Source organism: Chiloscyllium punctatum, chromosome 7, assembly GCF_047496795.1.
Source record: "Chiloscyllium punctatum isolate Juve2018m chromosome 7, sChiPun1.3, whole genome shotgun sequence".
NCBI lineage: Eukaryota > Metazoa > Chordata > Chondrichthyes > Orectolobiformes > Hemiscylliidae > Chiloscyllium > Chiloscyllium punctatum.
The window spans coordinates 82598497-82624985 of record NC_092745.1 but is presented as its reverse complement, the minus strand read 5'-3'; the positions used below and the strand labels follow the sequence as shown (position 1 = coordinate 82624985).

Below are 26489 nucleotides of genomic sequence, written 5' to 3'. Positions count from 1 at the left end.
TAATCTCTAAGCCTAATACAAGGCTTTTTATTGTTGTATTTTACTTTTTCAGATCGGTTCACAGTTTGCTGAAATGGCAGAGAGTTGAGATAAATTTGATACGACCCATCTGACAATGAAACATTAAAACTTGAGCAATCTCCCTTGGTCCAGATTCACTTGAAAATCAGTAATTTGATTCTGGAGGGTCTGTAGTTCTGTTGATTGACAAGTTAGCCTGGCCAGAATTCTAGGTTTTTAGAGTTTCTGATTTGTAAAACAAACAGATCTGTCTTCAGGTGCCATGTTTTACTTTAGTCCTTCAATTTCTGTGGTCTTAGTGGTATTCTCAAATCTTGTTCATTCTGCTTGTTAAGCCATTAGTGTATTTCCTCCTTTGCTTTCTCCTTGCTCTGCTGCCTTCAGTTTTTCCAGTCATTGTCAAATGCTCTAGTTTCTATCTCCCAAAGTACATACTCAATTGCAATTGCCTCTTGGTTAGAATTTGTAAATGTACTTTGTGCCTTTGAACACGTCACCATTCATTGCATGTTGACCAACTGATTCTTATCTTTATGTCTCAGAAACCACATTGCTGCTGCCTAAAATTGATCTTCCACTATTTTGCTTAACTTCATGGATATGCAAGTTGAATATAACCAAATGTCTGCCACATTTATTTTCATATCTGATTATTTTTGTCCTCCCTGTTGAAATTTCTGGTAACTGATAGATATTGCTCTTCATTGAAAAGGTCTGGAAACAAAACAGAACTTGTTGGACTTCTCATCTTTGAGCCATCCATTTACTGTATTCACTGTCCATTCTGACTGCTGTTTGGTTCCCAGATAAGTTTTAAATCAACCTTAACTTGGAAATCGGGAAAGGTTTATGTAACATTTCAAAAATGTGTTTATACTTCATGCTGTCAAATACCTTCATGTTTAAAAAAGTGTGAACACTTCTTCACTGTTCTTAACACAGATTGCATTTCTCGTTCCTCCTTTTAATTAATGTATATTGCTCTTCTGATTGTCCAATTTTCCTTCATGTTCTCATTAGGGTGATTCTCAGCATAATTTTGATTGTGACTCGTGAGGTTGTTCTATCCGTGGAGTTCACATTTATTTGCACTTAGTCTTTATAAATAGTGATATACAGAGATTTTCTCACATTAATCAAGAGTCGCATATTTTGTTGCAGGTATAAAATAAGCTCAGTGATACAAATTTTGGGGGATTTTAGGATAACTTCATGGTTGAAATCCCCCTTCGAACAAAACTTAGGAAAAGTGAGTATCCAAGGAGAGTCACTGAGTGTGCCTGGGGTGCTTCTGCTGATAGCCTACAGGGGGCAGCAGATGAGTGGGCGGAAGTGACCGGAAATGACGTTGGTGGCGCAATATGGCGGAGGAAGTGGATGTAGATGTGGATATTGAAGGAGACGGAGCGGAGCTGAACCTGGGGTAAGAGGAGAGCTCGGGCCGGTGTCTGTGGTTTAGGTTGAGGTGCTGTTGCCGAGCCTGAATGTTCGGTGGATAGAGAGAGTCTGTGTGTCACCGCTCAACCCAGCACTGGGACAAGGGCCGGCAACCGCTTGGGGTTTGTTTATCTCTGTCTTCCCCCAAAGTCAGTGATCCATTTGCAATGTCTACACGCTGAGCAGTTCACTAAATCACATCCACCTGCTTTCTTTATCCCTCCAACTGAGAGACAACGACCTGCATCGCAGCCTGACTAAAATGAAGCAACGTGTATTTAATACGTTCATTAATCAAACCTACTGGGGGAGGCTGCAGTTTCCCCAGTGAGCTACAGGACGTAGATCAGAGGGTAGGCTTTGTATAGGAATCGCAGCTGCCAACTTCTGCCGTGGAAATTCCTACGAAACAAAACATTTCAAAGACAAGCTGAGTTTTTGACTGAGAGGTAAATATTGGTCAGGAGAGCTTAACCTTTTTTAAAGAATGGTACGGGATAGGTTATGTACACATACTAGACATAGTGTTATGATTCGTCACAATGTGCACAACTTGAATTGAGGCTGAAAAATCTCCTGTCCTACTTGAACCCTCCACACTCCAAATCAAAAGTGCTATTGCTCTTCCCAAGAGTAAAGATCAAAATTAAATAAGACACTTAGAATCATAGAATGGTTACAATGTTGATGGAGACCATTCAGTCTTTAATCTTTACAAAGCATGTGAGGGAGCAATGCACCTGTCAATTCCTCACCTTTTCCTGTAATCCTGCAAAGATGTGCCTTTTTGGGAAATGACTGCATTCCCGTTTAAGAAATGATTTTATTCCCATTTAAAAGATCAGTTGAACTATACACACAATCAGTGCATTCCAGATCCTAGTGATTCAGTGCGTGGAAGGTTTCTTCACATCATTGGATCTTTTGTCACTTAAAATCTGTCCTGTCTAGTTCTCAATCTTTACACCAATTAGACGTTTCTCTCCTGATCTACTCTGTTGTGATCCCTCATGGTCTTTAGTACCTATATCAAATTTTCTCTCATCTTTTCACCAAAGAAATTAATCTCAACTTCTCCAATCAATCTTGTTACTGAAGTTTCACAGCCTTGGAACGATTTTTGTAATCTTCTTTGCATGTGTAACGCCTCTATATTCTTCCTAAAGTGTACTGCTTGAAACTGGATACACTACTCCAGTTATGATAGAGCTATGACTACGTGTTTAACATTGCTTCCTTGCTCTTATATTCTGTGCCTCTATCAGAAAACATGTCGGGTGCCACTTGCTTTATTACTGAGCACTCCACCTATTCTTCTACCTTGAACAATTATCACATATATACCCAGATCCCTCTGTACCTGCACTATTGGCATAAATATTGGGTCATCGTCAGAAATTCTATTTCCACGCATGGTTGAGCAAATTTAATTCAGTAACCTTTAGATACTCTGTGAATGGCAAGACACTAGGAATTAGAATCCCTCCAGTGTGGAAACAGGCCCCTCGGCCAACAAGTTCACACTGACACTCTGAAGAGGAACCCACCCAGACCCATTTCATATTTACCCCTGACTAATGCACCTAACCTACACATCCCTGAACACTATGGGTAAGTTAGCACAATCTTTGGATTGTGGGAGGATACCCATACAGACGCAGGGAGAATGTGCAAACTCTAGACAGTTGCCCGAGGGTGGAATTGAACCTGGGTCCCGGGTGATGTGAGGTAGCAGTACTAACCACTGAGCCACCGTGCAACCCAGAGGAACAGAGCACAGAAGAAGAGAGGAATCTTCTGGTGCTTGTCCACAAATCCTTGAAGCTAGGCAGGAGAGTTTTAAGGGATGAACTCCGATTTCTCCAGTTTCCTCATTTCCCCTCCCTCCACCTTGTATCAGTCCCAACCCTCGAACTCAGCACGCCTTCCTAACCTGCAATCTTTTTCCTGACCTCTCCGCCCCTACCCCCACTCCGGCCTATCACCCTCACCTTGACCTCCTTCCGTCTAAAGCATTTCCACCTCCCCTCCCCCAAGTCCCTCCTCCCTACCTTTTATCTTAGCCTGCTTGGCACATTTTCCTCATTCCTGAAGAAGACCTCATGCCCGAAACGTTGATTCTCCTGCTTCTTGGATGCTGCCTGACCTGCTGCGCTTTTCCAGCAACACATTTTCAGCTCTGATCTCCAGCATCTGTAGCCCTCACTTTCTCCTAGGAGAGTTTAAATAGGTTAGTTAAGAAGGCACATGGGACGCTTGACTTTATCAGTCATGGCACAGTTTATAAAAACAGGGGGGCCACGTTGAAGCTGTATGGGACTTTGGTTAGTCCACAGCTGGAGTACTGTGGGCAGTTCTGGTCACCACACTATCGGAGAGATGAGATGATACTGGAGGGAGTGCAAAGGAGTATCACCAAAGTGTTGCCTATGGTGGAACATTCAGCTATGAAGAAAGGCTGGGTAAGCTTGGGTTGTTTTCTTCAGAGGATGGTGGGGGTCTGGAATGCACTGCCTGAAGTGAAGCTGAGGCAGGAAACCTCAGAACCTTTTAAAAAGTATTTGGATGAGTACTGGAAGTATCATAACATTCAAAGCTATGGGCCTAGTGTGGGAAGGTCGGACTAGTGTAGGTGACAGAATAATTTTGACAGTATAGGAGTGATGAGTGGAAGGGCCTCTTCTTTACTGTATAATTCTGTCTTTTGTGCTGGAATCTCCTTGATAAGGATCTCTTTACAAGTTTGTCCAGGAATTCATGAATCCAGCAGCAGAGAGGATAGGCACTGGAAATCACACCTTTATAAGGTATGTGTAGGGTCAGTGTACCAGATGAGAAGGGTGTCAAGGTAGGTCGTCAGATGCATAGTGGTGGATGGGGCAAGATGTGATCAGGCCATCGGAACAGGAAGTGTTGTGAGGGTGGTGAATTGGGATGCACAGGGTGTAGTGGTTTGATCAAATAGTAATTGTAAGGGATCGGGGGATGTGTACTTTAAGGGACGGAGTCAACTTAAAAGTAATCCAAGAGTTTAGACTAGGTTTTTATCGTCTTAAGTTTACCTGCTTGACTGTTGAGCTTAAGTGAGTTGTTACCCTTTGAATTCTCTTGACTTATTAATGGATCCTTTTGGACGGTTCTAGATTGGAGGGGGGGATTCAATTTCCCAAGAATTTGCATGGAGTCAGCTGCATCTGAGATTTTAACGTAGTCCCAACACACAACTCCAGTCTACATTGCTCCAATGACTTCCTGACAATTGGAATATCTGGGTCCATATCTCTTTTTGTTTTTCCTACTAAAATGAATGAATACACACTTCTCTGCATTAAATTTCTTCTGTCACTTGTTAATTCATTTCACCAACATCCTTTTGGATGTTATACATAATCTTCTCAGTCCACATTAATTCCAAATTTCATATTATCTGCAATTTTTCCAATTTATTCTTATACCTATATTTAGGTTATAATGAAGAGCAGAAACCCTAATAGCAATCCTTGAGGATAGACACATTTTTAATCAGTAGGGAATTAAGAGTTAAAGGCAAGAAAGTGGAGTTGATGGTTATCAGATCAGCGATGATCTAATTGATTGGCAGAGTAGACTTGATGGGCTGAATGGCCTAATTCTGCTCCTGTTTCTTATGCTGCTGTCACTTTTATTCCATGGGCTCAAACTTTATTTACAAGTCTGTCTGCAATTTAATTAAATGCCTTCTTGGAAATTAATACCACCACCTTGTCAACAGCATTATTCTTGTCAATTCTTTGTTACATCATTTTAAAATTCCAATGAATAGATATGATTTGCCTTTAACAAGTCCAAACTGACTTTTTTTTAATAGACCTGCATTGGTCTAAGTGACAAATAATTTTTTTTCCCGAATTATCATTTCTAAGGCTGACCACCATGCAGGCTGACTGGCCTGCAGTTCCTGGCATGTTTTATTTTTCACTCATTTTTGGGCAATTCTTCAGTCCTCTTGCACCATCTGTGAGTCTAAGGAAGGTTGAAAAATGATGGCTAGTGCCTCTACAATTCCCACTCTTACTTCCTTCATTATCTTACAGCATCTCTTTTGGTTCTGGTGACTCAACTGTACCCCTCAATATATAGCTTTCTGCTTGCCTGGGAACTGAGTTTTATTTTTCATTTTACCCTTCATGTGAAGTCCATATTCTGGCATTTCCTAACAAAAATCAAGTCAAAAAGTGGACAGCTTTAGCCACAATTTTTAGACAGAAACAGATAGAAAACCCTGACCAAGCCTTAATTCGGAATCAGTTCACTTTTGATTTGTAGATTTTTTAAAATAGAAAGTTGTTTCCATAAGTTGATTGTTCAAGGACTAGGATTTATGGAATTAAGGTCTGGGTGAGAAATACAAAGGGACGAATTATTTTGTGCAACATACAAGCATGGATTCAAATAGGCTGAATGGTTTCTGGTTTTGGCATTATGACTGATTCATAAGTACCCCCACTACCACCCCCCCCCCCCCCCCCCCCCCCCAAAGGTTGGAAACGTTTGTTTACTTTGGTTTTTATAAAAAGGTAAATTGAATGATCTTTATTCTTGAGTCAACCTTGGGATGATCAAAAACACTGCCCATTTCCTAAGTTACGTTATCACTAATTCTTTGGGCTTTGTAACAACCTGAATGTATTAATCAAAATGAAGCTCTTCTCATGTGCCTGACTTTGAGATACCACGTGTATGTGGTTGTGCAAAACAATTTAAAAATACTGTGCATTTAAATTAATTAGCATGCACTGCAAAATAAATGAGGGATGTTAAGATATCACTTCTGCGATCGCTTGGTTCCCGGACTATACAATATTCTGATCTGACTTGTAAAAGGCAAATCATATATCTCAATTTTCAAATATCTCCTCAGTCTTTCACATTTCTAGCTCAGTAATTTTTTTCCAGTCCTGCAAAATGCATGGATGTCTAGGCTCGTTCAGTGCCTTTTAAGTATTTCCAGCTTTGTCAGTGGTGCTGATGATTTCAGCTTCAAGCACTGGAATTCCAAAAGGTTAATAATGGGAACTATTATGGATTTCACATTCTGTATAACCACCTCCAACCATGCTACTGTTGGAGCAATCTCAAGTAAAAATGAAGTGGCAGCGTTTTGCTGAAAATTTTAATTACCAATTATATTGATATTATATAGTTGAAAAATATGGCATGATCATTTGAAGGTTTAAGTTACTACGTATTAAATTTCTGTAAATTTGCACACCACTTAAGTCTTTGAAAAACCTTCATGGATCTCGTACAAACACTGATGTGTTACAAAGGATCCTGAATACTAGCAGTCAGTCAATGAATCAATTGTGGACAAAGTTAAAAATCACACAACGCCAGGTGATACTCCAACAGGTTTATTGGACGCACTGGCTTTCGGAGCGGTGCTACTTCATCCTTCAACACCTGGTGAAGGAGTAGCGGTCTGAAAGCTGGCGCTTCCAAATAAACCTGTTGGACTATAACCTGGCATTGTGTGATTTTTAACTTTGTCCACCCGGTCCAACATTGGCTCCTCCTCAATTGTGTCTATTCCTCAATGAAAACAATGTTACCACTCATAAATAAAGTGCTTTATTCTTAAAATGCACCAATAGAAATAAGTCAACCAACATTAGTCTCTCTCTGAATTCCCTTGCAAAACTGGAAATCCTAGTTTGGAATCCTTGGGTTTAGCTACCTTTGGTTCCTTGTAAAATGGTATCGAATTATTGATTTGAATGACAGCATGTTAAATTGAAGTTGATAAATCAATTTGGATGATATGTATTATGTGGTACATGCAAGCTGTGATAGTCAACTATATAATATCTGTTCTGGAAACTTAGCACCCTGGTATGAGGAACAAATGTGGGTGGAGGAACCATATTTGCTCTGAAGAGGCAAGTTGTTGATTTAAATATTTCAATTAAACTAAATTCTCTTTTCACTTTTAACATAAGCTAGTCAGATTTCCAAAGTCCTTGGAGACCTGGTCCCTTATTAAAGTGAAGACTGTTGTCTGGAGGTAAATACTTTCTCAGCATTGATTATAGGCAGCAAAAGCAGGATGCTTCTCCTATATTCCAAAAAGTAACAAGCATTCCTTCTAGAAATCAGCACTCATCCATGTCACTCATAATAATCACTTGATCCTACAAACTACATTGTACCATCCCCCTCATAATCTCTATCCTGGCAGCAGCACACTGATCTATGCCTTGAATGCAGCCTCTTTCTCCAATAATTTCCACTGTTATGGAGTCAATCCAAGTGAGCTGGCTGGCTTCTGCACAGGGATTTTACTGAAATCAACTGTCCATCCACAATGAGACGTTAACATTTTGCGGCATTTGGGAAACCTGGACTTCTGACCAGAACTCCATTGTTCCGGTTTAAAAATCCTGCCCCTGTGAAGACGGGGGTGGGGGCGGTTAATTCTCTGATATATAATTGATTCCATTGTTAATGATCCTGAACCAAGCAAAAAAACAAATTTCTGTTTTCAGTGAGGACTGTGGCACGGTTCCTGGCTTTCTGCAGGACCATTACCTGGATTCTTCCTGGAGGAATAACAATGGTTTTTTGGTAAGTTGTAAAATGCAGCATTGTGATGAGAATTTTTTAATTTGTAGAATTTATTAAATATAAAAGTGCAATTTGTTGTGAGACATCAGTTTTCCAATTCAAAATCAAACTCTGCAACCACATATAGTTCGTTAATAGTGTTAGAAATTTGGGCCATCTTTTCAGGTTCAATGGCACCAGTGCTCTTGTAGACAGACTAAAGTCTTTGTGGAGTTAACTCTAGTACCATGTTTACATGTTTAAAAGGCAACAGAAGGTTGGCTCATATTGTTCACAGATACTCAATATCTTTTGCACATGGACTTCAGTCTTCAAGTGGCTTCCTGTACTAGCATTATTGAATTTCCTGATCTCCCGAGAGAAAATATTCTCCTTACTGCTGACAGTTAAAAAAGCACTCCAACTTAAAAAAAAATAAATGCATACACATCTGCAACCTTACAGTCCCTGTTGGAATACTATCCAAACTCTACAAACGGACAGCCCCTCCTCTCACTGGTATATCTCTTGGTCAACTGAAATTGTCACCAACCTTCAGCCTTCCATGGAAAATCTGGACAACTTTCAACAGCTTTTGAACAGGCTGGGAAAGTGTGCCCCCTTTCTCCACAAATGCAACATGAGAGAACAACTCAAATCATGACTGTAGCCATCCACCTCAGAACATTGCCCATATATTAAGCTTTTGACCTGGTTGTAACACTGCCACTAACATTGACACTGCTTCCATACCAAATTGAATTTTAAAAATGTCAAAAGATATACCAAGGAAATGCTTGACATAGCAAGAGCATCAAATATTATTGTAATTAATTTATGCAGTTCATCCTCCATACAGTAATACAAGGTTAATACTATTCCACCTTTTATGTGTGATAAACAAGGTGCCTTCTACCTGCCCTGCAGCATCTACAGCTTCTTCGGCTCAGTGAAAATTTTGCTGGTTATCTTTTTTTGGCTTTTTTGTTGCAAAAAAGTCCTCCGCTTACTCTGTATAACCACTCGATGATCAAAGACATTCTGACACTATAAGTCTATTGATTACTGAGTCAACCAAATAACTTACATATTATTTACAGACAATGGGTAACATGACAGGAATTTTAAAATGTGTCTGTTTATTTTGGGTTCCCCTCAAAGGACTAATTGTTTCTCTCTATCTGCCCTATTGAATCCTGTCATTATTTTAAATATCTCAAATTGAGCACATCATGGAAGAATAAACCAAAGGTATGCAAAATATCCTAATAATTTTAAGTGAAGGGAAAGTGGTCAATAGGTCCTGAAATGTAAGAATTAGTGTAAATATTAGTGCATTTTATGACCTCGGGGCTTCCTGTGGTGTTTTACAGCTATTAAATCAGTTTTACAGTTTACAGGGGTTCCCAATTTACGAATGTCTGGTTTATGAACACTCATACTTACAAATGCGATCCCATACAGGGGTTTAATTTTAAAGATCTGACCAATAGATGTTTCCTGTGCTTATGGGCGGTGACTTTATGTTGTCCTACATTGTGTTCCAACTTGCAAACGGACTTGAGAATGGAATCCGTTTGCAACCAGGTGGACTGTGTGTAATTATTTTCCGATTGGAGGCAATTATGGACACACACTTCTTCAGATCTAGCTCTCAAAAACAACAAAGACAAACATTTTGAAATAATTTGCTGTTCATTGAAGGATAAATATTTAAATATTTTGAGTTTTCATTGTTCTTTCTCTTTGCAGTCTTGGACTTTGGATAGCTCTCTCAGTGAAGAGAATAGAGCTGCTATTGAAAAGATGCTACAGGAGGAAGAGTATCCTTTTATTGGCAATGGTACTGTACAGATTCATGTTGCTGGAGTTAGATGTAACTATGGTGGTACATATTCTCTTCTAATGCAACAAAAGTTCCAATTTCAGACTTTATCTCTCTTTACCTTTATAACTCCTAATCCTGAGAAATTTCAAATGTATAAATTCATTATTTCTCCATTTTCTTTAATTAGATTCTCCTTTAATTTCATCCTGCAAATCAACTTTGCATTTTTGTAAGTTTCCTCTAATTTCAATATTAGATGTGATCTTTGCATCTTTGACATCTGTACCATTGAATTAATTATTTTTGAGAAACTCCTCATTTCTCTCATATCCAAAATTTATTATTTGGGTTTATGTAGGGAATCTAATCTAATCTAATAATCTAGTCTCATCATCAGTCTGCTCTGCTGAAAAACTGTTTCCTCGATAGTTTTCTTTATCATCCATTTTCAGAAGAGGTTAATTCCTTGCATATGGTTACCTGGACACAAACGTCCAGCATTACTTCACTCAGGTATTGATTCCTGAAATGGAAGACTGACCAGCAAGTGTTCTTGTCAATTTCACATCGAGGAACAGTGTAACCAGGTCCAAATCCATGCATCCACAATTTCCAGTCAGAATTGTTGAATAGCAATCCAGGTGGAGCACCTGAGTTAACTTGTTTTTGCTTAATCTGATTAGTTCATATCCTCCATCCGATTTGGATTGGATCATTCAAATCAGCACGGAACTGTAATTAAACATAGGATCATCCTATTCAGACATCAGCAAACACTTCTTTCTTATTAACGTAAATCTATGAAGAATTTGTGAAACATGAAGCTAACATATTAAAGCGAACTGATAATAAAATGGCTCACAAATACAGCTTGTATGTGATCAAGTTGTAATCTTTTGTACCATGAAGCAGTCATAACGTAACTCATTTTTAAAAATTATTTCCGTTCCTTAACCATTTGTTAGATATTACCTAACAGGGAAAAAGTATCCTCAAAACAGCTGGCCTGATCACCCAGAAACTGAGAAAATACCTGTGAAAAGGTGAATTGTGTAGTAAATAGTATGGGAAATGAAGGTCCACTTTATTCATATTCAAAGCATATAATATATTACTTTTAAGTGAACTTTAATTTAAACCTGTCTCTAAGCTGCCTAATAAAATGCAATGACACCAGAAAATATATTTGAATAAACACACATGACGAATGTAAGGGGAGACAATGGCCAACTCCCTGGTCTGTTAGTCCAGAGACCCAGGTAATTTTCTGGAGACCTGGGTTAAAATCCCTCCATGTCAGATGGTGGAATATGAATTCAATAAAAATAGTCTGGAATTGAGAGTCTAATGATGACTGTGAACCATTATTGATTCTTGGAAAAACTCATCTGGTTCACTGATATACTTTAGGGAAGGAAACTGCCATCCTTACCTGGTCTGGCTGACATGGTTACTTCAGATATACAGCAACATTGTTGGCTCTTTTCTGCCCTCTGGACAAATATGGATGGGCAATAACTGGTGGCCCAACCAGTGAAGCACCCGCTTGTGAATGAATAAATACCTATATTAAAAGTCAGTTAGGATGAAATAAAATATCCCTTGTTGATCAGTGCTTTTATCCAATTGAAAGTTGACCAAAATCTCATCAAGTTAAAATTTCAGATTCATTCTCAGTCCTATGATAAGTTAGCTGTTCTCAAATGATGTCTATAATTTATAGGATATATAAACTATATTCTATAACGTAGTTATAGTGACTGTGTTTCAGAAGGGAATATTGCTCAAGGTAAGCTTGTAATTTTTTAAGGTTTAAAATGTGCACTTTTGGATACCAGGTAGGGACAGGATTGAACTTGGTTATGAACCCTTCTCCAATCAAATAACATGCTCATATTAACTGTTTTGATTTATAATTGAATAATGGTTAATAGGTAAGTTAGTGGAATGTACCCAACACCTCAAAAACAGTATTTTCAGGCAGTTCGGAACGGAAAGAAAGACGAGAGGAAACATGAACCCAGAACCTGTTGTATTATTTTCATGTGTGGATTTTTGGAGTATTACTACTTAGTACAATTTATATAGTGTCAATTAAATTGTTGCTTTGTAGAGTGTTAAAACATTTAATGGTTTCTTAATGTATTAATAAAAGGAAAATGTGGAACAATTACAAAATGGAAGAAAAGTTGTTTTTATGGGTGACTTCAACTTCCCCTACATTGATTGATTGGAATCTCCATAGTATAGATGGTCTGGGTGGAGCTGATTTTGTTAGGTGTGTCCAGGAAGGATTCCTGACTCAATATGTAGATAGGCCGACTAGGGGGAAAGCTATTTTGGATTTGGTGCTCGGCAACAAGCCAGGCCAGGTGTCAGATCTCTCAATGAGAGAGCATTTTGGTGAGTGACCACAACTGCCTTACCTTTACCAGAGACATGAAGGGGGATAGGAACATACAGTATGGGAAGGTATTTAATCGGGGGAGGGGAAATTATACTGCTATTAGAGAGGAACTGTGGAGTATAAATTGGGAACAGTTGTTCTGTGGGAAATGCTCAACAGAAATGTTGAGGCTTTTTAGGGAGCACTTGTTGCGACTGTTGGATAATTTTGTCCCACTGAGACAGACAAGGACTGGTATGGTGAAGGAGCCTTGGATGACAAGAGAAGAGGTGCTCCTTGTCAAGAGGAAGAAGGAAGCTTACTTAAGATTGAGGAAGCAAGGATCTGGCAGAGCTTTTGAGGATTACAGGGTAGCTAGTAAAAAACTCAAAAATGGACTGTGGCGAGCTAGGAGGGGGCACAAAAAAGCCTTGACGTTAAGGATTAGGGAAAACCCAAAGGCATTGTACACTTCAGTGAGGGATAAGAGAATGATCAGAGAGAGGGTAGGACCGATCAAGGATAGTGAGGAGGTAGGGGAGGCCCAAAATGAGTTTTTTTGCTTCAGTCTTCACTCAAGAGAGGGACCTTGTCGATAGTGAGAACATCGTGGACCAAGTTAATAGGCTTGAACAGTTTGAAATTAAGAAAGTGAATGTGCTGGAAATTCTGAGAAGCATCTAGATAGATAAGTCCCCAGGGCCAGACCAGATATATCCAAGGTTACTACGGGGAGCGAGAAATGAGATTGCTGTGCTTCTGATGATCTTTGCATCCTCACTCTGCACGGGAGTAGTACCAGGTGATTGGAGGGAGGCGAATGTTGTTCCTCTGTTCAAGAAAGGGAATAGGGAAATCCCTGGGAATTACAGACCAGTCTTATATCTGTGGTAAACAAGATCTGAGAAAATCTGAGAAAAAACAAGTCTGAGAAATAGATTTTATGACTATTTGGAAAAACATACTTTGATTAAAGATCGTCAGCATGGCTTTGTGAGGGGCAGGTCATGCCTCACAAGCCTTACTGAGTTCTTTTGAGGATGTGACAAGATAAGTTGACAAAGATTGAGCAGTGGGTATGGTGCATATGGATTTCAATAAGGGATTTGATAAGGTTCCCCACAGTAGGGTCATTCAGAAAGTTGGGAAATATGGGCTACAGAGAAATTTATCTGTCTGGATACAGAATTGGCTGTCCAAAAGAGTACAGCAAATGGTAGTGGATGGAAAGTATTCTACCCGGAAGTTGGTGACCGGTGGTGTCCCGTAGGGATCTGTTCTTGGACCTCTGCTCTTTGTAGTTTTTAGAAAAGATGTGTATGAAGAAGTGGAATGGTGGATTAATAGGTTTGAAGACACAAAGTTCGATGGTGTCGTAGATAGAGTGGAGGGCTGTTGCAGGCTACAGCAAGACATTAACAGGATGCAGAGGTGGGCTGAGAAGTGGCAAATGGAGTTCAACCTGGACAAATGCGAAGGGATTTATTTTGGAAGGTCAAATTTGAATGCTGAATACAGGGATAAAGACAGGATTCTTAGCAATGTGGAGGAACAGCAGGATCTTGGGGTCCACATACATAGATCCCTCAAAGTTGTTATCCACGTTGATAGGGTTGTTAAGAAGGCATATGGTGATTTGGTTTTCATTAGCAGGAGGACTGAGTTTAAGAGCTGAGAGGTTTTGTTGTAGCTCTATAAAACCCTGGTGACACCACACTTGGAATATTGTGCCCAGTTCTCGTTGCCTTATTATAGGAAGGATGTAGATGCTATAGAGAGGGTGCAGAGAAAATTTACCAGGATGCTGCCTGGATTGGAGGGTATGTCTAATGAAGAGAGGTTGAGTGAGCTAGAGCTTTTCACACTGGAGAGAAGGAAGAAAGAGAGGTGACTTGATAGAGGTGTACAAGGTAATGAGAAGTATAGAGAGAGTAGGTAGCCAGAGGCTGTCGCACGGAGTCATAATTTTAAGGTGATTGGACGAAGGTATAGGGAGATCGCAGATGTTCTTTATGTAGAGTGTAGTGAGTGTGTGGAATGCACTGCCAGCGGTGGTAGAGTCAGACACATTGGGGCATTTAAGCGACTGCTGGACGAGCACATGGATGGCAGTAAATTGAGGGGTGTGTAGGTTCGGTTGATCTTGGATTAAGATAAATGCTTGACACAACAGCGTGGGCCAAAGGGCCTGTACTGTGCTGTGTTGTTCTATGTTCTATGAAGCTATTCCAGGCCATGCCCATGTCAGCTCCCTGCAAGGCAAACTGACTCATTGCTAATCTGCATTTTTCTGTGGCTCAGCAAATAATTTTGCCTCAGAAGATTATCAGTCTTGCTTTGAAAGCCATTGTAGATCTTAACCACTCCCAGTGCAAGAAGAAAGTTTTGCCTCACACTGCAATTGCTCCTCTTACCACTTCCTTTAAATTGGATAATGATCTTACTACCAATAGAAATCAACTCTCTCCAGACCCCTAATGGTTTGAACATCTCATTTTAATCTCTTATCCAAGGAGAACAACTTCACCTTCTCCAATTTATCCATGTGATAGAAGTTCCAAATTACTGGGAACCTTCTTATGAATCTTTTTTGCAATGTCTCTAATGCTATCACATCCTTCCTAACGTGTGGTGCTTATGATGGTGCAATGGAGAGTAAATAATATCTTATGCAGATTTATTTTAATTTCCTTACTTTTGTATTCTGTGCCTGAAGATCTCTGTTACCACTTTCTTATCCTGCCCTACCACCTTCAGTGATTTGAGCATACATACTCTAAGGTCAGTGGGATCCTGCACCCTCTTTAAAATCATATGTTTTAGATATTTCCTTGCTTCATTGTTGCCACTTAAATCAATCATTTATTTATTTCATTTTTGATTGTCTTTCCCTGACAAGTGCTACTAGTGTCGTTTTAACTCTGGCTGTTAAGTATTCACGGGAAAAATCCAGTGGTTAACTTTCCTTCTAACCTTATCTGTCTACAAGTGACTTCTACATTATATTTAATGCCTTCTGAGGGAGGAATCTTAATGTCAATGGTAACCAACAGCACCACTGGTAAACATGGAGCACTTTGCTAAGGTTTTTGGCCAGGTTATCCAGTTTAAAAAAAAGGTTACTTTGCTATTGCTGCTAACTGTCCTGAAGAAGGGTTACACCCGAAACATTGACTTCTCCACCTTCTGATGATGCCTGTCTTGCTGTGTTTTTCCAGCCTCCTGTCAACTGTCAGAACTCAGCTGCAGAAGGGCAGTATAAAACTGGCCACAGGAATTGCCTTGCCTTTGATGTTTCTATGAAGAGAAATGGATGAGAGCAAAATCTTTGCACTGTAACCGATTGTGAGCAGAAGTCCATGTTAGATTGTTTGGTGCATTTGTTTTCAAGTGCAATATGCCATTTTGTCAATTTACTGTGGGAAAAAAAGTTAATAGAACACAAATATTTCTCCTCTCATCCTTGCATCCTTTTTAGGATTTGATTTTTTTTTTTGTCAGGTTATTACATAGTTTAATTCTGAAGAGAATTCTATTGCTCTCATTTATGGTACAGGCACTAACTGAAGTTGCGCAATTTAATAACCAATAAATTTAGGATAAGGTACGTTGCAACTTTGAGTTTCAAATAACACAAATGTATGCATCCATCCCTTTCCTTAATCTATATTCTGTGCTTTCATCCTGCAACAGTTGTGGTTTTATGCTCTTCTCCACATATCTTTGTATTAGTTCCTGGGATTTTGGCATCACTGACTAGACCAGCATTATTACCCATCACTAGTTACCCAAAGAAGATGTTGGTGAGCTGCCTTTTTTGAACTACTGCAGTCTTTATGGTGTATGTATACCCACACTGCTGTTAAGAAGAAAATTCCAGGATTTTAACTCACTTATAATGAAGGTACTGCAATATAGTTCCAAGTCATACTGATGTGTGGCTCCTAGATGTTCCAGGTGGTGATGTTCCCATTTGTTTGCCTCCCTTGTCATTCTAGGTGTTTGAGCCATGGGTTTGGATGGTGCTCTCGAAGGATCCTTGATAAGTTGTTGCAGGACTTTGTAAATGGTACATATTACAGAGTGGTGAATGGGGTGCCAGTCTAGCAGGCTGCTCTATCCTGAAATGTTTTGAACTTCTCCAATGTTATCAGAGCTACTGAAGTACAGCAGGGAATTCCATTCCGACTCCTGAATTTGCCTTGTAAATAGTGGACAGGCTTTGAGTTCTCAGGAAATGAATTACTTCCACAAAATTCCTTTGATCTTGTAGCCACTGTACTTATTGGGTTTGTCCAGTTCATTTTCTAATGAATGGTAACCTCAGGATGTTTATAGTGGGGGTTTCAGTAATTTTAATGCTGCTGAATATTAAGGGACAATGGTTGCATGTTCTTTTGTTCGAGATGGCAGTTGCCTGGCACTTGTGTGTCGTGCATGTTACTTGCGACTTATCAGCCTGAGTCTGGATGCTTTTCAGGTTTAATTGCATTGGGACATATTCTGCTTTAGTATCTGAAGAGTCATGAATGGTACTAGACTTTGTGTAATAAGTGACTATCCCCACCCCGACTTCATGATGGAGGAAAGGTAACTAATGAAGAAGCTGAAAGTGACTTAGGACACTACTCTGAGGAGTTAAGGGTCTTGTGGTGCAGTGGTTCTGTCCCTCTCTCTGAGACAGGAGGCTGTGGTTCAAGTCCCACTTGCTCCAGAGATGTGCAATAACAGCTGTGAACAGATTAATTAGGAAAATATAAATGCACTCTATTAAAAACTCTTGTGATACAATGGTAGTATCTGTGCTTCTGGACGAAGAGGCCTAGGTTCAAGTCGTACCTGCTCCAGAGGTACATCATAACATATCTAAACAGTTGATTTAAAAGATCCTAACCTGAGGAACTCTGTGTGCTTGGGACACAGTGGTAATGTCCCTGTCCCTGAGCCAAGAGACCTCTGTTAAAGTCTCACCTGTTACAGAGATATGCAATAACTTCTCTGAATAGAATAACTTCTCCGAACTCCAGCACTATTGCCTTGTGGCTGAGGTGATTGACCTCCTACAACCACAGCTATCTTCCTTTGTGTTTCACGTAACTCCAACCAACAAATAATTTTCCCTAGATTCCCAATGACTCCAATTTTGCTTGGGCTATTTACTACTACATTTGGTGAAATGTGGTTTGATATCAAGGGCACTGGAACAGCTTGGTTAGGGATACGCCTAGTTACAGAGCACAGACCTTCAACACCGAATGTTGTCAAGTCCCAAAGCTTTCTAATAACCAGTGCCTTCAGCCTTTTCTTGATTTCAAGTGGAGTGAATTGAATTCGCAGAAGCCTGGCATATGTGAGGCTGGGATCCCTTGAAGGAGATCACAGTGGATCATTCACTCAACCTTTCTGACTGAAAGTGGTTGTAAATATTTCAGCCTTTTCGTCTTCACTGAAGTGCTGGCTACACACATCAGTGATTCTGGGAATATTTCTGTAGCCTGTTCCTCCTGTCAGTTGTTTAATTTACCACCACCATTTGCAATTGTACCGGAACCACAGAGCTTAGATCAGATTCATTGGTTGTGGATCACTTAGCTCTGATTATTACATGCTACTGCTTATGTACTTTATTATCTCATTGGTAACCTATGTCAAAAATACATTTGATATTTTATTGAAGTTGTTTTCTTTGTTCACGTTTTTTATGATGGGATGAGAGTAAAAGCCTAATTTATGTATGATTTTTAACACGTTTGAAAATGGACTTTGTGACCAAGTGTAAAGGAAAATGTCTTTTTTAATAGAAAAGCTCAAGTCCTTCTTGTGTGCCTGTAGATCATTTAGTGTAATACTTGCTGCTGCTTTCTGTGATTGAACATTTTGTTCTCAGCTAAAATTGTTCTGTTGGTAGCGTAAATAGCAAAATGTTCAGAATTGTGCACTGGAATGTTTATTAAGAAATTAATCATTGGATGCAGGCAGCAATCTCATATGGCCAACATGTTCTGTAAAGGTCAATGTTTAATTAAAGTGGAAAATTCTGATGTCTGTCACTGTGTGGCAAAAGTTGAGTACTGTACTTACATGACAGTCTTGTTATCAAGGAATTATTAGCAGTTAAATAATTTAAGAGTTGAATAGGAGCTGCTTCATTCTCACCTCTGAAAATGTATTGCTGGAAAAGCGCAGCAGGTCAGGCAGCATCCAAGGAGCAGGAGAATCGATGAAGAAGGGCTCATGACCGAAACGTCGATTCTCCTGCTCCTTGGATGCTGCCTGACCTGCTGCACTTTTCCAGCAACATATTTTCAGCTCTGATCTCCAGCATCTGCAGTCCTCACTTTCTCCTCATTCTTACCTCTGCCAACCCTATATAGATGTGTACTTAGTTTAAATACCAGTAGTTGGGCGAAATACTTGCGGTTGCCATTTAGGATAAGCATTTGTCTAGACAGCAAAATGATGAATTGTCAAAATTTATATGCTATATAATGGATTCGTGGATGTGAACACTTTAACTTCCTGATCTAACTTGCATAACTGGTGAGAGGTTCTGATTGAAGGTCATCTGCAGATCAAAAGCAAGTCATTTGAAAATATTTTCTCTCACCTCTGTGTAGCTGGTTTAAGTGCTTGTGGGATGGGAACAAGAGGTCTTTTAAATTGTCGGCAGTTACACTTAAGCATTTTTATTTAAAACATATCAACATTTTTTTAAAACTTGCTACTGCAAATGAGTATTGTAGACAAATTTAGCCTCCTCATTTCAAACAAAGGCTTAGATGCATCATAAGCAATTTAGAAAAAGTTCACTTGTCTGATACCTGCGTCTGGGGCCAGGTGAGCCTACAAGGAAAGATTGGACAGACTGGGCTTCCATCCATTGAAATTTAGAGGTGACCTTTGTGGAATCTATATGATGGTGAGAGGATTTGGCAGGATGAATATTGTGAAGATATTTTCACTTGTGAGAGTGACTAGAATTAGGAAATGCAGTTTAAAAATATGGAGTCTTCGACTTCAGACAGAGCTAAGAGGATTTTATTTTCCCTCTGAGGATCATTGGTCTTTGAGATTCTTTTCCATAGAGCAGTGGAAGCAAAATATTTCAAGGTAAAGGTAGATCGATAGATTCTAGACTAACAAGAGAGTCAAAGGTTATTGGAGGTATGTTGGGATGTGGAGCTGAGACCACGATTAGATCAGCATTAATCTTACTGAACAGCAAAGGAGCTTGAGGAACCAAACGGCCTAATTCCTATGTTTATAAGTTTGTAAATATTGATTAGTAAAGAAATGTTAAGTACTTGTGATGGTAACAATTTACAGCTTTGTTTTCTTGTTGAAAATTCTCTTTATTTTCTTCTCTGTATGCATTTACTTTATTCCTGTTCTTACCACAGTATTCGTCAGAAGAAAGCTATGAAAAGCCGGTATGTATGATTTACTGTACTTAAATATTTATTTAAAAGCTGTTTTGTCTAAGGCAATTCACTTGCAATGTAGTTTTTTAAAAAAAAATGCCTGAAGTATTTTGTTAAATATGTTCATTCATATATCTGTATATTTAATAGGAATTTGTTTTCCTTTTGGAAATTCTGGGCAGTACACTTGAGAAAGGAAAAAGGGGTTTGGTTTCTTTTTATTCATTCACGCGATGTGGGCGTCACTGGCTAGGCCAGCATTTATTGTTAGTCCCTAATTACCCAGAAGGTAATTAAGGGTCAACAACATTGCTGTGGGTCTGGAGTCACATGTAGGCTAGACCAGGTAAGGATAGCAGTTTCCTTCCCTGAAGTACATGAGTGACCAGATAGGATTTTCTGGCAATTAATAATGCATTCATGGTCACCATTAGACTCTTAATTCCTGATTTTTGAACATGGCCCCCAGAATGTTATCTGGGTCTCTAAATTAGTAGTTTAGTGATAATACTACTATGCCATCCTCTCCCCAGAAAGAGACAGAAGAAATTTCCTAGAATTACACGCTGGATAATTCTGGAGTAATCTTGGATTGTTCTCCCTTGAGTAGAGAAAATCAAGAGTGGAGATTTAATGCAAATATTTGAAGAGTTTGGATAAGTAAATGGTTAAGTGATGTTTCCAATGGCAGAAGGATTGATAACCAGAGACTCAAAATGATTGGCACAGGAATCAGAAGCAACATAATGAAAAACACTGCAACAAGTGAACAAGTGATTAGGCTTGAATGGATGCAGATTCAATGGTGGCCCTTTACAGGAAATTGTATGAGTATTTCAAGGAAATAAAATTGAGATGAGGAAACAACAAAGAAGTGACACTAACTTGATTGCTCGTTGAAAGATCCAGTACAAACTTAATGCGTCAAATGACGTCCATCTGTGCTTTCGTTATTTTGTGCTCCTAAATCACTAATTTTCAAGCCCTTACCTTCATAAAATTTTACCCATGAGTGCAAGTAATTCAACTAAGTGTTCTGTCTCATTTGAAAAACTATATGGAGATAAGTGGACATGGGACAACAAATATAATTCAGTCCTCAATTAAAAAAAATATGCTTGCTGATGAATTGGCAATTGGGAATTTGACAGGAAATGCAAGCAAGTGTGCTGTATTGGTAATATATTAGTAGTCAATCAAAGGTGAGGAGAAATGAGTAATGGAGCTGAGGAGGAAAGATAGTCATTTTTCACAAGGGAAGTAGTGAAGGTAGAGTAATTTAATTTTCATCGGTCCCGTATATTCCTGCAGCTTTCCTTTTTTCTCCATCTTGCCTTTTCTTCCTTCTCCCCTTTCTCCTGCCCTCTCTTTTACCTCAATTCTTTCTTCTTCTCTCTTTTCCTTGGAGCTTAGCATTGAACTGGCCATGTGCATAATTGAATTGTTTTGTGAATACTGGTCCAATCTCCAGCACAATTAATTCTGCTCAGTGGATTCCCTCCAGTTCTAATTTTCATAGGTATTGTCTGCAATCTTATTGGTTCTTCCTAAAATACTTGCAGCTGGATTAGTATATAATTCTAACATTTGTCCTGTGGAATATCACTGGTAACCAATCTCCAAACAGATCCACTTAAGATCACTCACTGTCTGCAGCTTTCAGATTAATATTAATTCCACAATACCCTATTTGGAAAGAAGCTTGTCATCAGAACTTTAATAAAAAGTAAACACTATTCTTCATTCACCAACCTAGTTACTTCAAAAAGCGCAGTTAAGTTGATAAGGTAAAACCTTAAATCTTTCCTAGAAGCCAAATTGGATTCCTCTGGCATTTTCTGTGTTAACAATCATGTGTTACATCCATAATGATTCCCTTGAGCATCTTGCCTATTACTTACGTCAAGCTAATAGACATTTTGTTACCAGTCTTCCTTTCCAAAAGCATTAGCTTCTTATGTGACTATGTTCTTTGCAGTTGTTAGTGAGTGGTAACTAATTGCAGTCAAGTCAAACTAGTGCAAATAATGAATTATTCTGTTTCTGAGCTGAAAATATTTTTTTTCAGTATATAGGTTATCTCATTAGCTTTTCAATGGATATAGATGTTTTGTGGATATAATGGACTTCAACAGTTTCCTCATTTCCCCTTCCCCCACCTCACCCTAGTTCAAAATCCAATCCCCCCATTATTTGCATCAATTTAACTTTACTGCTGTTAGCCTCACACAACAGTTTTGAGACAATCTGGACTGACTCCATTTGCAATACCGAGGGAGTAAGCACTGTTGGGTGAACCTGTAAATTAAGTCCAAGTTTGCACTCAGGGCATCATTTAAAAAAAACACTAGATGAAGAAGAGTTATTCTCAGTGTTCTGACCGATTATTTTTCTCTCATTCAACATCCCTAGAGCAGATTATCTGGTTGTTAGCATATTCCTGTTGAGTTGCTGCATTCAAGTTGGTTGCCATGTTTTCTTAATTACAACCTCAATTCAAAAGTAATTCATTGGCTTTGAAATGCTTTGGCATGCCTTGAGGTCATGGTAGGTCCGATGTAAATGAAAATTTGACTAGTCTTCCAAAAAGTAAAGCAGTAGTACTGAATAAATGAAATAACTTTTCAGTTCACCAGTCTCTTCAGTTTATTTTTTAGTTTAAAATGGTAATGTGTGTTTTCCTGTAAAAGTAAATTTGTCTTTGCACATCACTTGTTAGATTTATAAACAATCCACCATATACTGGCACCTCTCTCACTGATCGCTACTGTGCCACTGAATTAACATTCTTTAGAAACAATGAAGTGTTGCAGTAATTCCAAACAAAACAAATAAACATCTGCTGCTATGCTTTGTTACCGATAGTGATCAATTTGGCAAAATTTCAGCAGAGCTTTTGGGATGCTCTGTTCCTTATTATCTCACGCTGTTTACTAATTTAGGATATCTGATGCAGGACACATAGTATTGGACATTTAACAACTTCATACCCTTTGACCTTAATCTGACTCAGATCAGCTGTTTTTGCATCAATTTTGCATCCATCTATTTTAATAGTCACTGAAACTCTATATTGGCAGATTTGTGTCAAACATAAATGCTTCTATATCCAACCTGATTTTACTCAATAGACAATAGACAGTAGGTGCAGGAGTAGGCCATTCTGCCCTTCGAGCCTGCACCACCATTCATTATGATCATGGCTGATCATCCTCAATCAGTATCCTGTTCCTGCCTTATCTCTAACCCTTGATTCCACTATCCTTGAGAGCTCTATCCAACTCTTTCTTAAATGAATCTAGAGACTGGGCCTTCACTGCCTTCTGAGGCAGAGCATTCCACACACCCACCACTCTCTGGGTGAAGAAGTTTCTCCTTATCTCTATCCTAAATGGCCTACCCCTTATTTTTGAGCTGTGTCCTCTGGTTCGAGCTCACCCATCAGCGGGTGTTTCCTGCCTCCAGAGTGTCCAATCCTTTAATAATCTTATACGTCTCAATCAGATCCCCTCTCTGTCTTCTAAACTCAAGGGTACACAAGCCCAGTTGCTCCAATCTTTCAATATAAGATAGTCCTGCCATTCCAGGAATTGACCTCGTGAACCTACGCTGCACTCCCTCAATAGCCAGAATGTCTTTCCTCAAATTTGGAGACCAGAGCTACACACAATATTCCAGATGCGGTCTCACCAGGCCCCTGTACAGCTGCAGAAGAACCTCTTTGATTCTATACTCAATCCCTCTTGTTATGAAGGCCAGCATGCTATTAGCTTTCTTCACTACCTGCTGTACCTGCATGCTTGCCTTCATTGACTGGTGTACAAGAACATCCAGATTTCTTTGTACTGCCCCTTTACCTAACTTGACTCCATTTAGGTAGAAATCTGCCTTCCTGTTCTTGCCACCAAAGTGGATAACCATACGTTTATCAACATTAAACTGCATCTGCCATGTATCTGTCCACTCACCTAACCTGTCCAGGTCACCCTGTAATCTCCTAACATCCTCCTCACATTTCACCCTGCCACCCAGCTTTGTATCATCAGCAAATTTGCTAATGTTACTATTAATACCATCTTCTATATCATTAATATATATTGTAAAAAGCTGCGGTCCCAGCACTGATCCCTGCGGTACCCCACTGGTTACCGCCTGTCATTCCAAAATGGAGCCGTTTATCACTACTCTTTGTTTCCTGTTAGCCAATCAATTTTCAATCCAAGTCAGTACTTTGCCCCCAATACCATGCGCCCTAATTTTGCTCACTAACCTCCTATATGGGACTTTATCAAAGGCTTTCTGAAAGTCCAGGTACACTACATCCACTGGATCTCCCTTGTCCATCTTCAGTTACATCCTCAAAAAATTCCAGAAGATTAGTCAAGCATGATTTCCCCTTCATAAATCCATGCTGACTCTGACCTATCCTGTTACTGCTATCCAGATGTGTCGTAATTTCATCCTTTATAATTGACTCCAGCATCTTTCCCACCAATGAGGTCAGACTAACTGGTCTATAATTTCCTGCTTTCTCTCTCCCACCTTTCTTAAAATGTGGTACAACATTAGCCACCCTCCAATCTGCAGGAACTGATCCTGAGTCTATCGAACTCTGAAAAATAATCACCAATGCATCCATGATTTCTAGAGCCATCTCCTTCAGTACCCTGGGATGTAGACCATCAGGCCCCGGGGACTTATCAGCCTTCAGATCTAACAGTCTCTCCAACACCAATTCCTGGCAAATATAAATTCCCTTCAGTTCAGGTCCTTCAGCCACTGTTACCTCAGGGAGATTGCTTGTGTCTTCCCCAGTGAACACAGATCTGAAGTACCAATTCAAATCTTCTGCTATTTCTTTGGTCCCTGTAATATATTCCCCTGTTTCTGTCTTCAAGGGCCCAATTTTAGTCTTAACCATTTTTTTCCCTTTGACAAACCCAAAAAAGCTTTTACTATCCTCCTTTATATTTTTGACCAGTTTACCTTCGTACCTCATTTTTTCTCTGCGTATTTCCTTCTTAGTAATCCTCTGTTGTTCTTTAAAAGCTTCCCAGTCCTCCGTTTTCCCACTCATCTTTGCTATGTTATACTTTTTCTCTTTTGACTTTATATGTTTCTTAACTTCCTCGTCATCCACGGTCACCCATGCCTCCTCGTAGGATCTTTCTTCCTTTTTGGAATGAACTGATCCTGCATCTTCTGCATTATACCCAGAAATATCTGCCATTGTTCCTCCACTGTCATCCCTGTTAAGGTATTGCACCATTGAACTTTGGCCAGCTCCTCCCTCATAGCTCCATAGTTCCCTTTATTCAACTGAAATATTGTCACTTCCGATTGTACCCTCTCCCTTTCAAATCACAGATTGAAGCTTATTGTATTATGGTCACTACCTCCTAATGCCTCCTTCACTTCGAGGTCCCTGATCAATTCTGGTTCGTTGCACAATATAAGATCCAGAATTGCCTTCTCCCTGGTAGGCTCCAGCACCAGCTGTTCTAAGAATCCATCTCTGAGGCACTCCACAAAGTCTCTTTCTTGAGGTCCAATGCCATCCTGATTCTCCCAGTCTACCTGCATGTTGAAATCCCCCATAACAACTGTAGTAACATCTTTGTGACACGCCAATTTCAGCTCCTTATTCAACTTATACCCTACATCCATACTACTGTTTGGGGGCCTGTAGATAACTCCCAAGAGGGTCTTTCTACCCTTAGAATTTCTCAGCTCTATCCATACTGACTCTACATCCACTGACTCTAGGTCCCCCCGCGCAAGGGACTGAATATCATCCTTTACCAACATGGCCACCCCACCCCCTCTGCCCGTCAGTCTGTCCTTACGATAGCATGTATAGCCTTGAATATTCATTTCCTAGGCCCTGTCCACTTGAAGCCACGTCTCAGTTATCCCCACAATATCGTATCTGCCAATTTCCAAAAGAGCCTCAAGCTCATCCATCTTATTTCTTTTTTTTATAGATATTTTTATTAGAAATTGAACATTTTTACAAGTTTACAAAAATAAACAAAACTCTCAAGTACAAAATTGATATACAATTAAATCTTAAATAAATAATAACCAAAATTTAACAAAAGAAAAATACCGAGAAAGAAAAAAAACAAAACTCAACTAACTACTACTCTAACCTACAACTAACCAGAGTGTATAATTAAGTCTCTTACATTATTCAAATAAGAGAAAAAAAACCCAACAGATAACACAGAAATTGGGTAGTGAGATACATGCTCAGAATGTGTTAACATCAAATGTAACAAAACCCGTATTCGTGCAGGATTCCTCTCCCCAGGGGCCTGGACCAGCCAGGTTCGTAATCTCACTAAAATAAAAGCCCTTGTTAGGATAGCCGAAATAACTGTATTCATATAATTCAAGAAGGGCTGCCATATTTTATGAAATAATTCGGTCTTTCGGTGCACCATATTTGTAAGGAAGTCAAGGGGAATACATTCCATAATTAATCTGTGCCAGTTTGAAAATCCAGGGGGGCCCTCATCCACCCAATTTACCAAAATATTTTTCCTTGCACAGAAAGAGAGAATAGAAAATAATCTCTTCCCGTGCATATCCAGGGAGGGTAAGTTCGAAAAACCCAAAAGGAGAGATACAGGGTCCACTTTAATTTCCGTTCCTAAAATTTCTATCAGGGTACTTGCTACTTTAGTCCAGTATCTACGGATCTTATGACAGGTCCATAGGCAGTGTACAAGAGTGCACACCGCTATTTTACATTTAGGACACATTGGAGATGCTCCTGCCTTAAATTTTACCAATCGATCCGGTGCTATAT

At 39.4% G+C, this 26489-nt stretch overlaps 1 protein-coding gene across 2 annotated transcripts in view; it reads left to right on the top strand.

Annotated features, from left to right (window-relative positions):
• Positions 1–1312: 1312 nt before the first annotated feature.
• Positions 1313–26489, top strand: part of mysm1 (Myb-like, SWIRM and MPN domains 1) — a 104763-nt gene continuing 79586 nt past the window's right edge. Inside the window, exons 1-5 of one of the 2 annotated variants that reach the window (XM_072574215.1) lie at positions 1313–1444; positions 7983–8061; positions 9793–9863; positions 10834–10911; positions 19655–19684. In XM_072574215.1, the coding sequence (XP_072430316.1) occupies positions 1383–1444; positions 7983–8061; positions 9793–9863; positions 10834–10911; positions 19655–19684 (320 nt within the window). In that variant the 5' untranslated portion in view covers positions 1313–1382. The remainder of the gene's footprint in view (positions 1445–7982; positions 8062–9792; positions 9864–10833; positions 10912–19654; positions 19685–26489) is intronic. The other variant, XM_072574216.1, reaches the window with a different exon arrangement.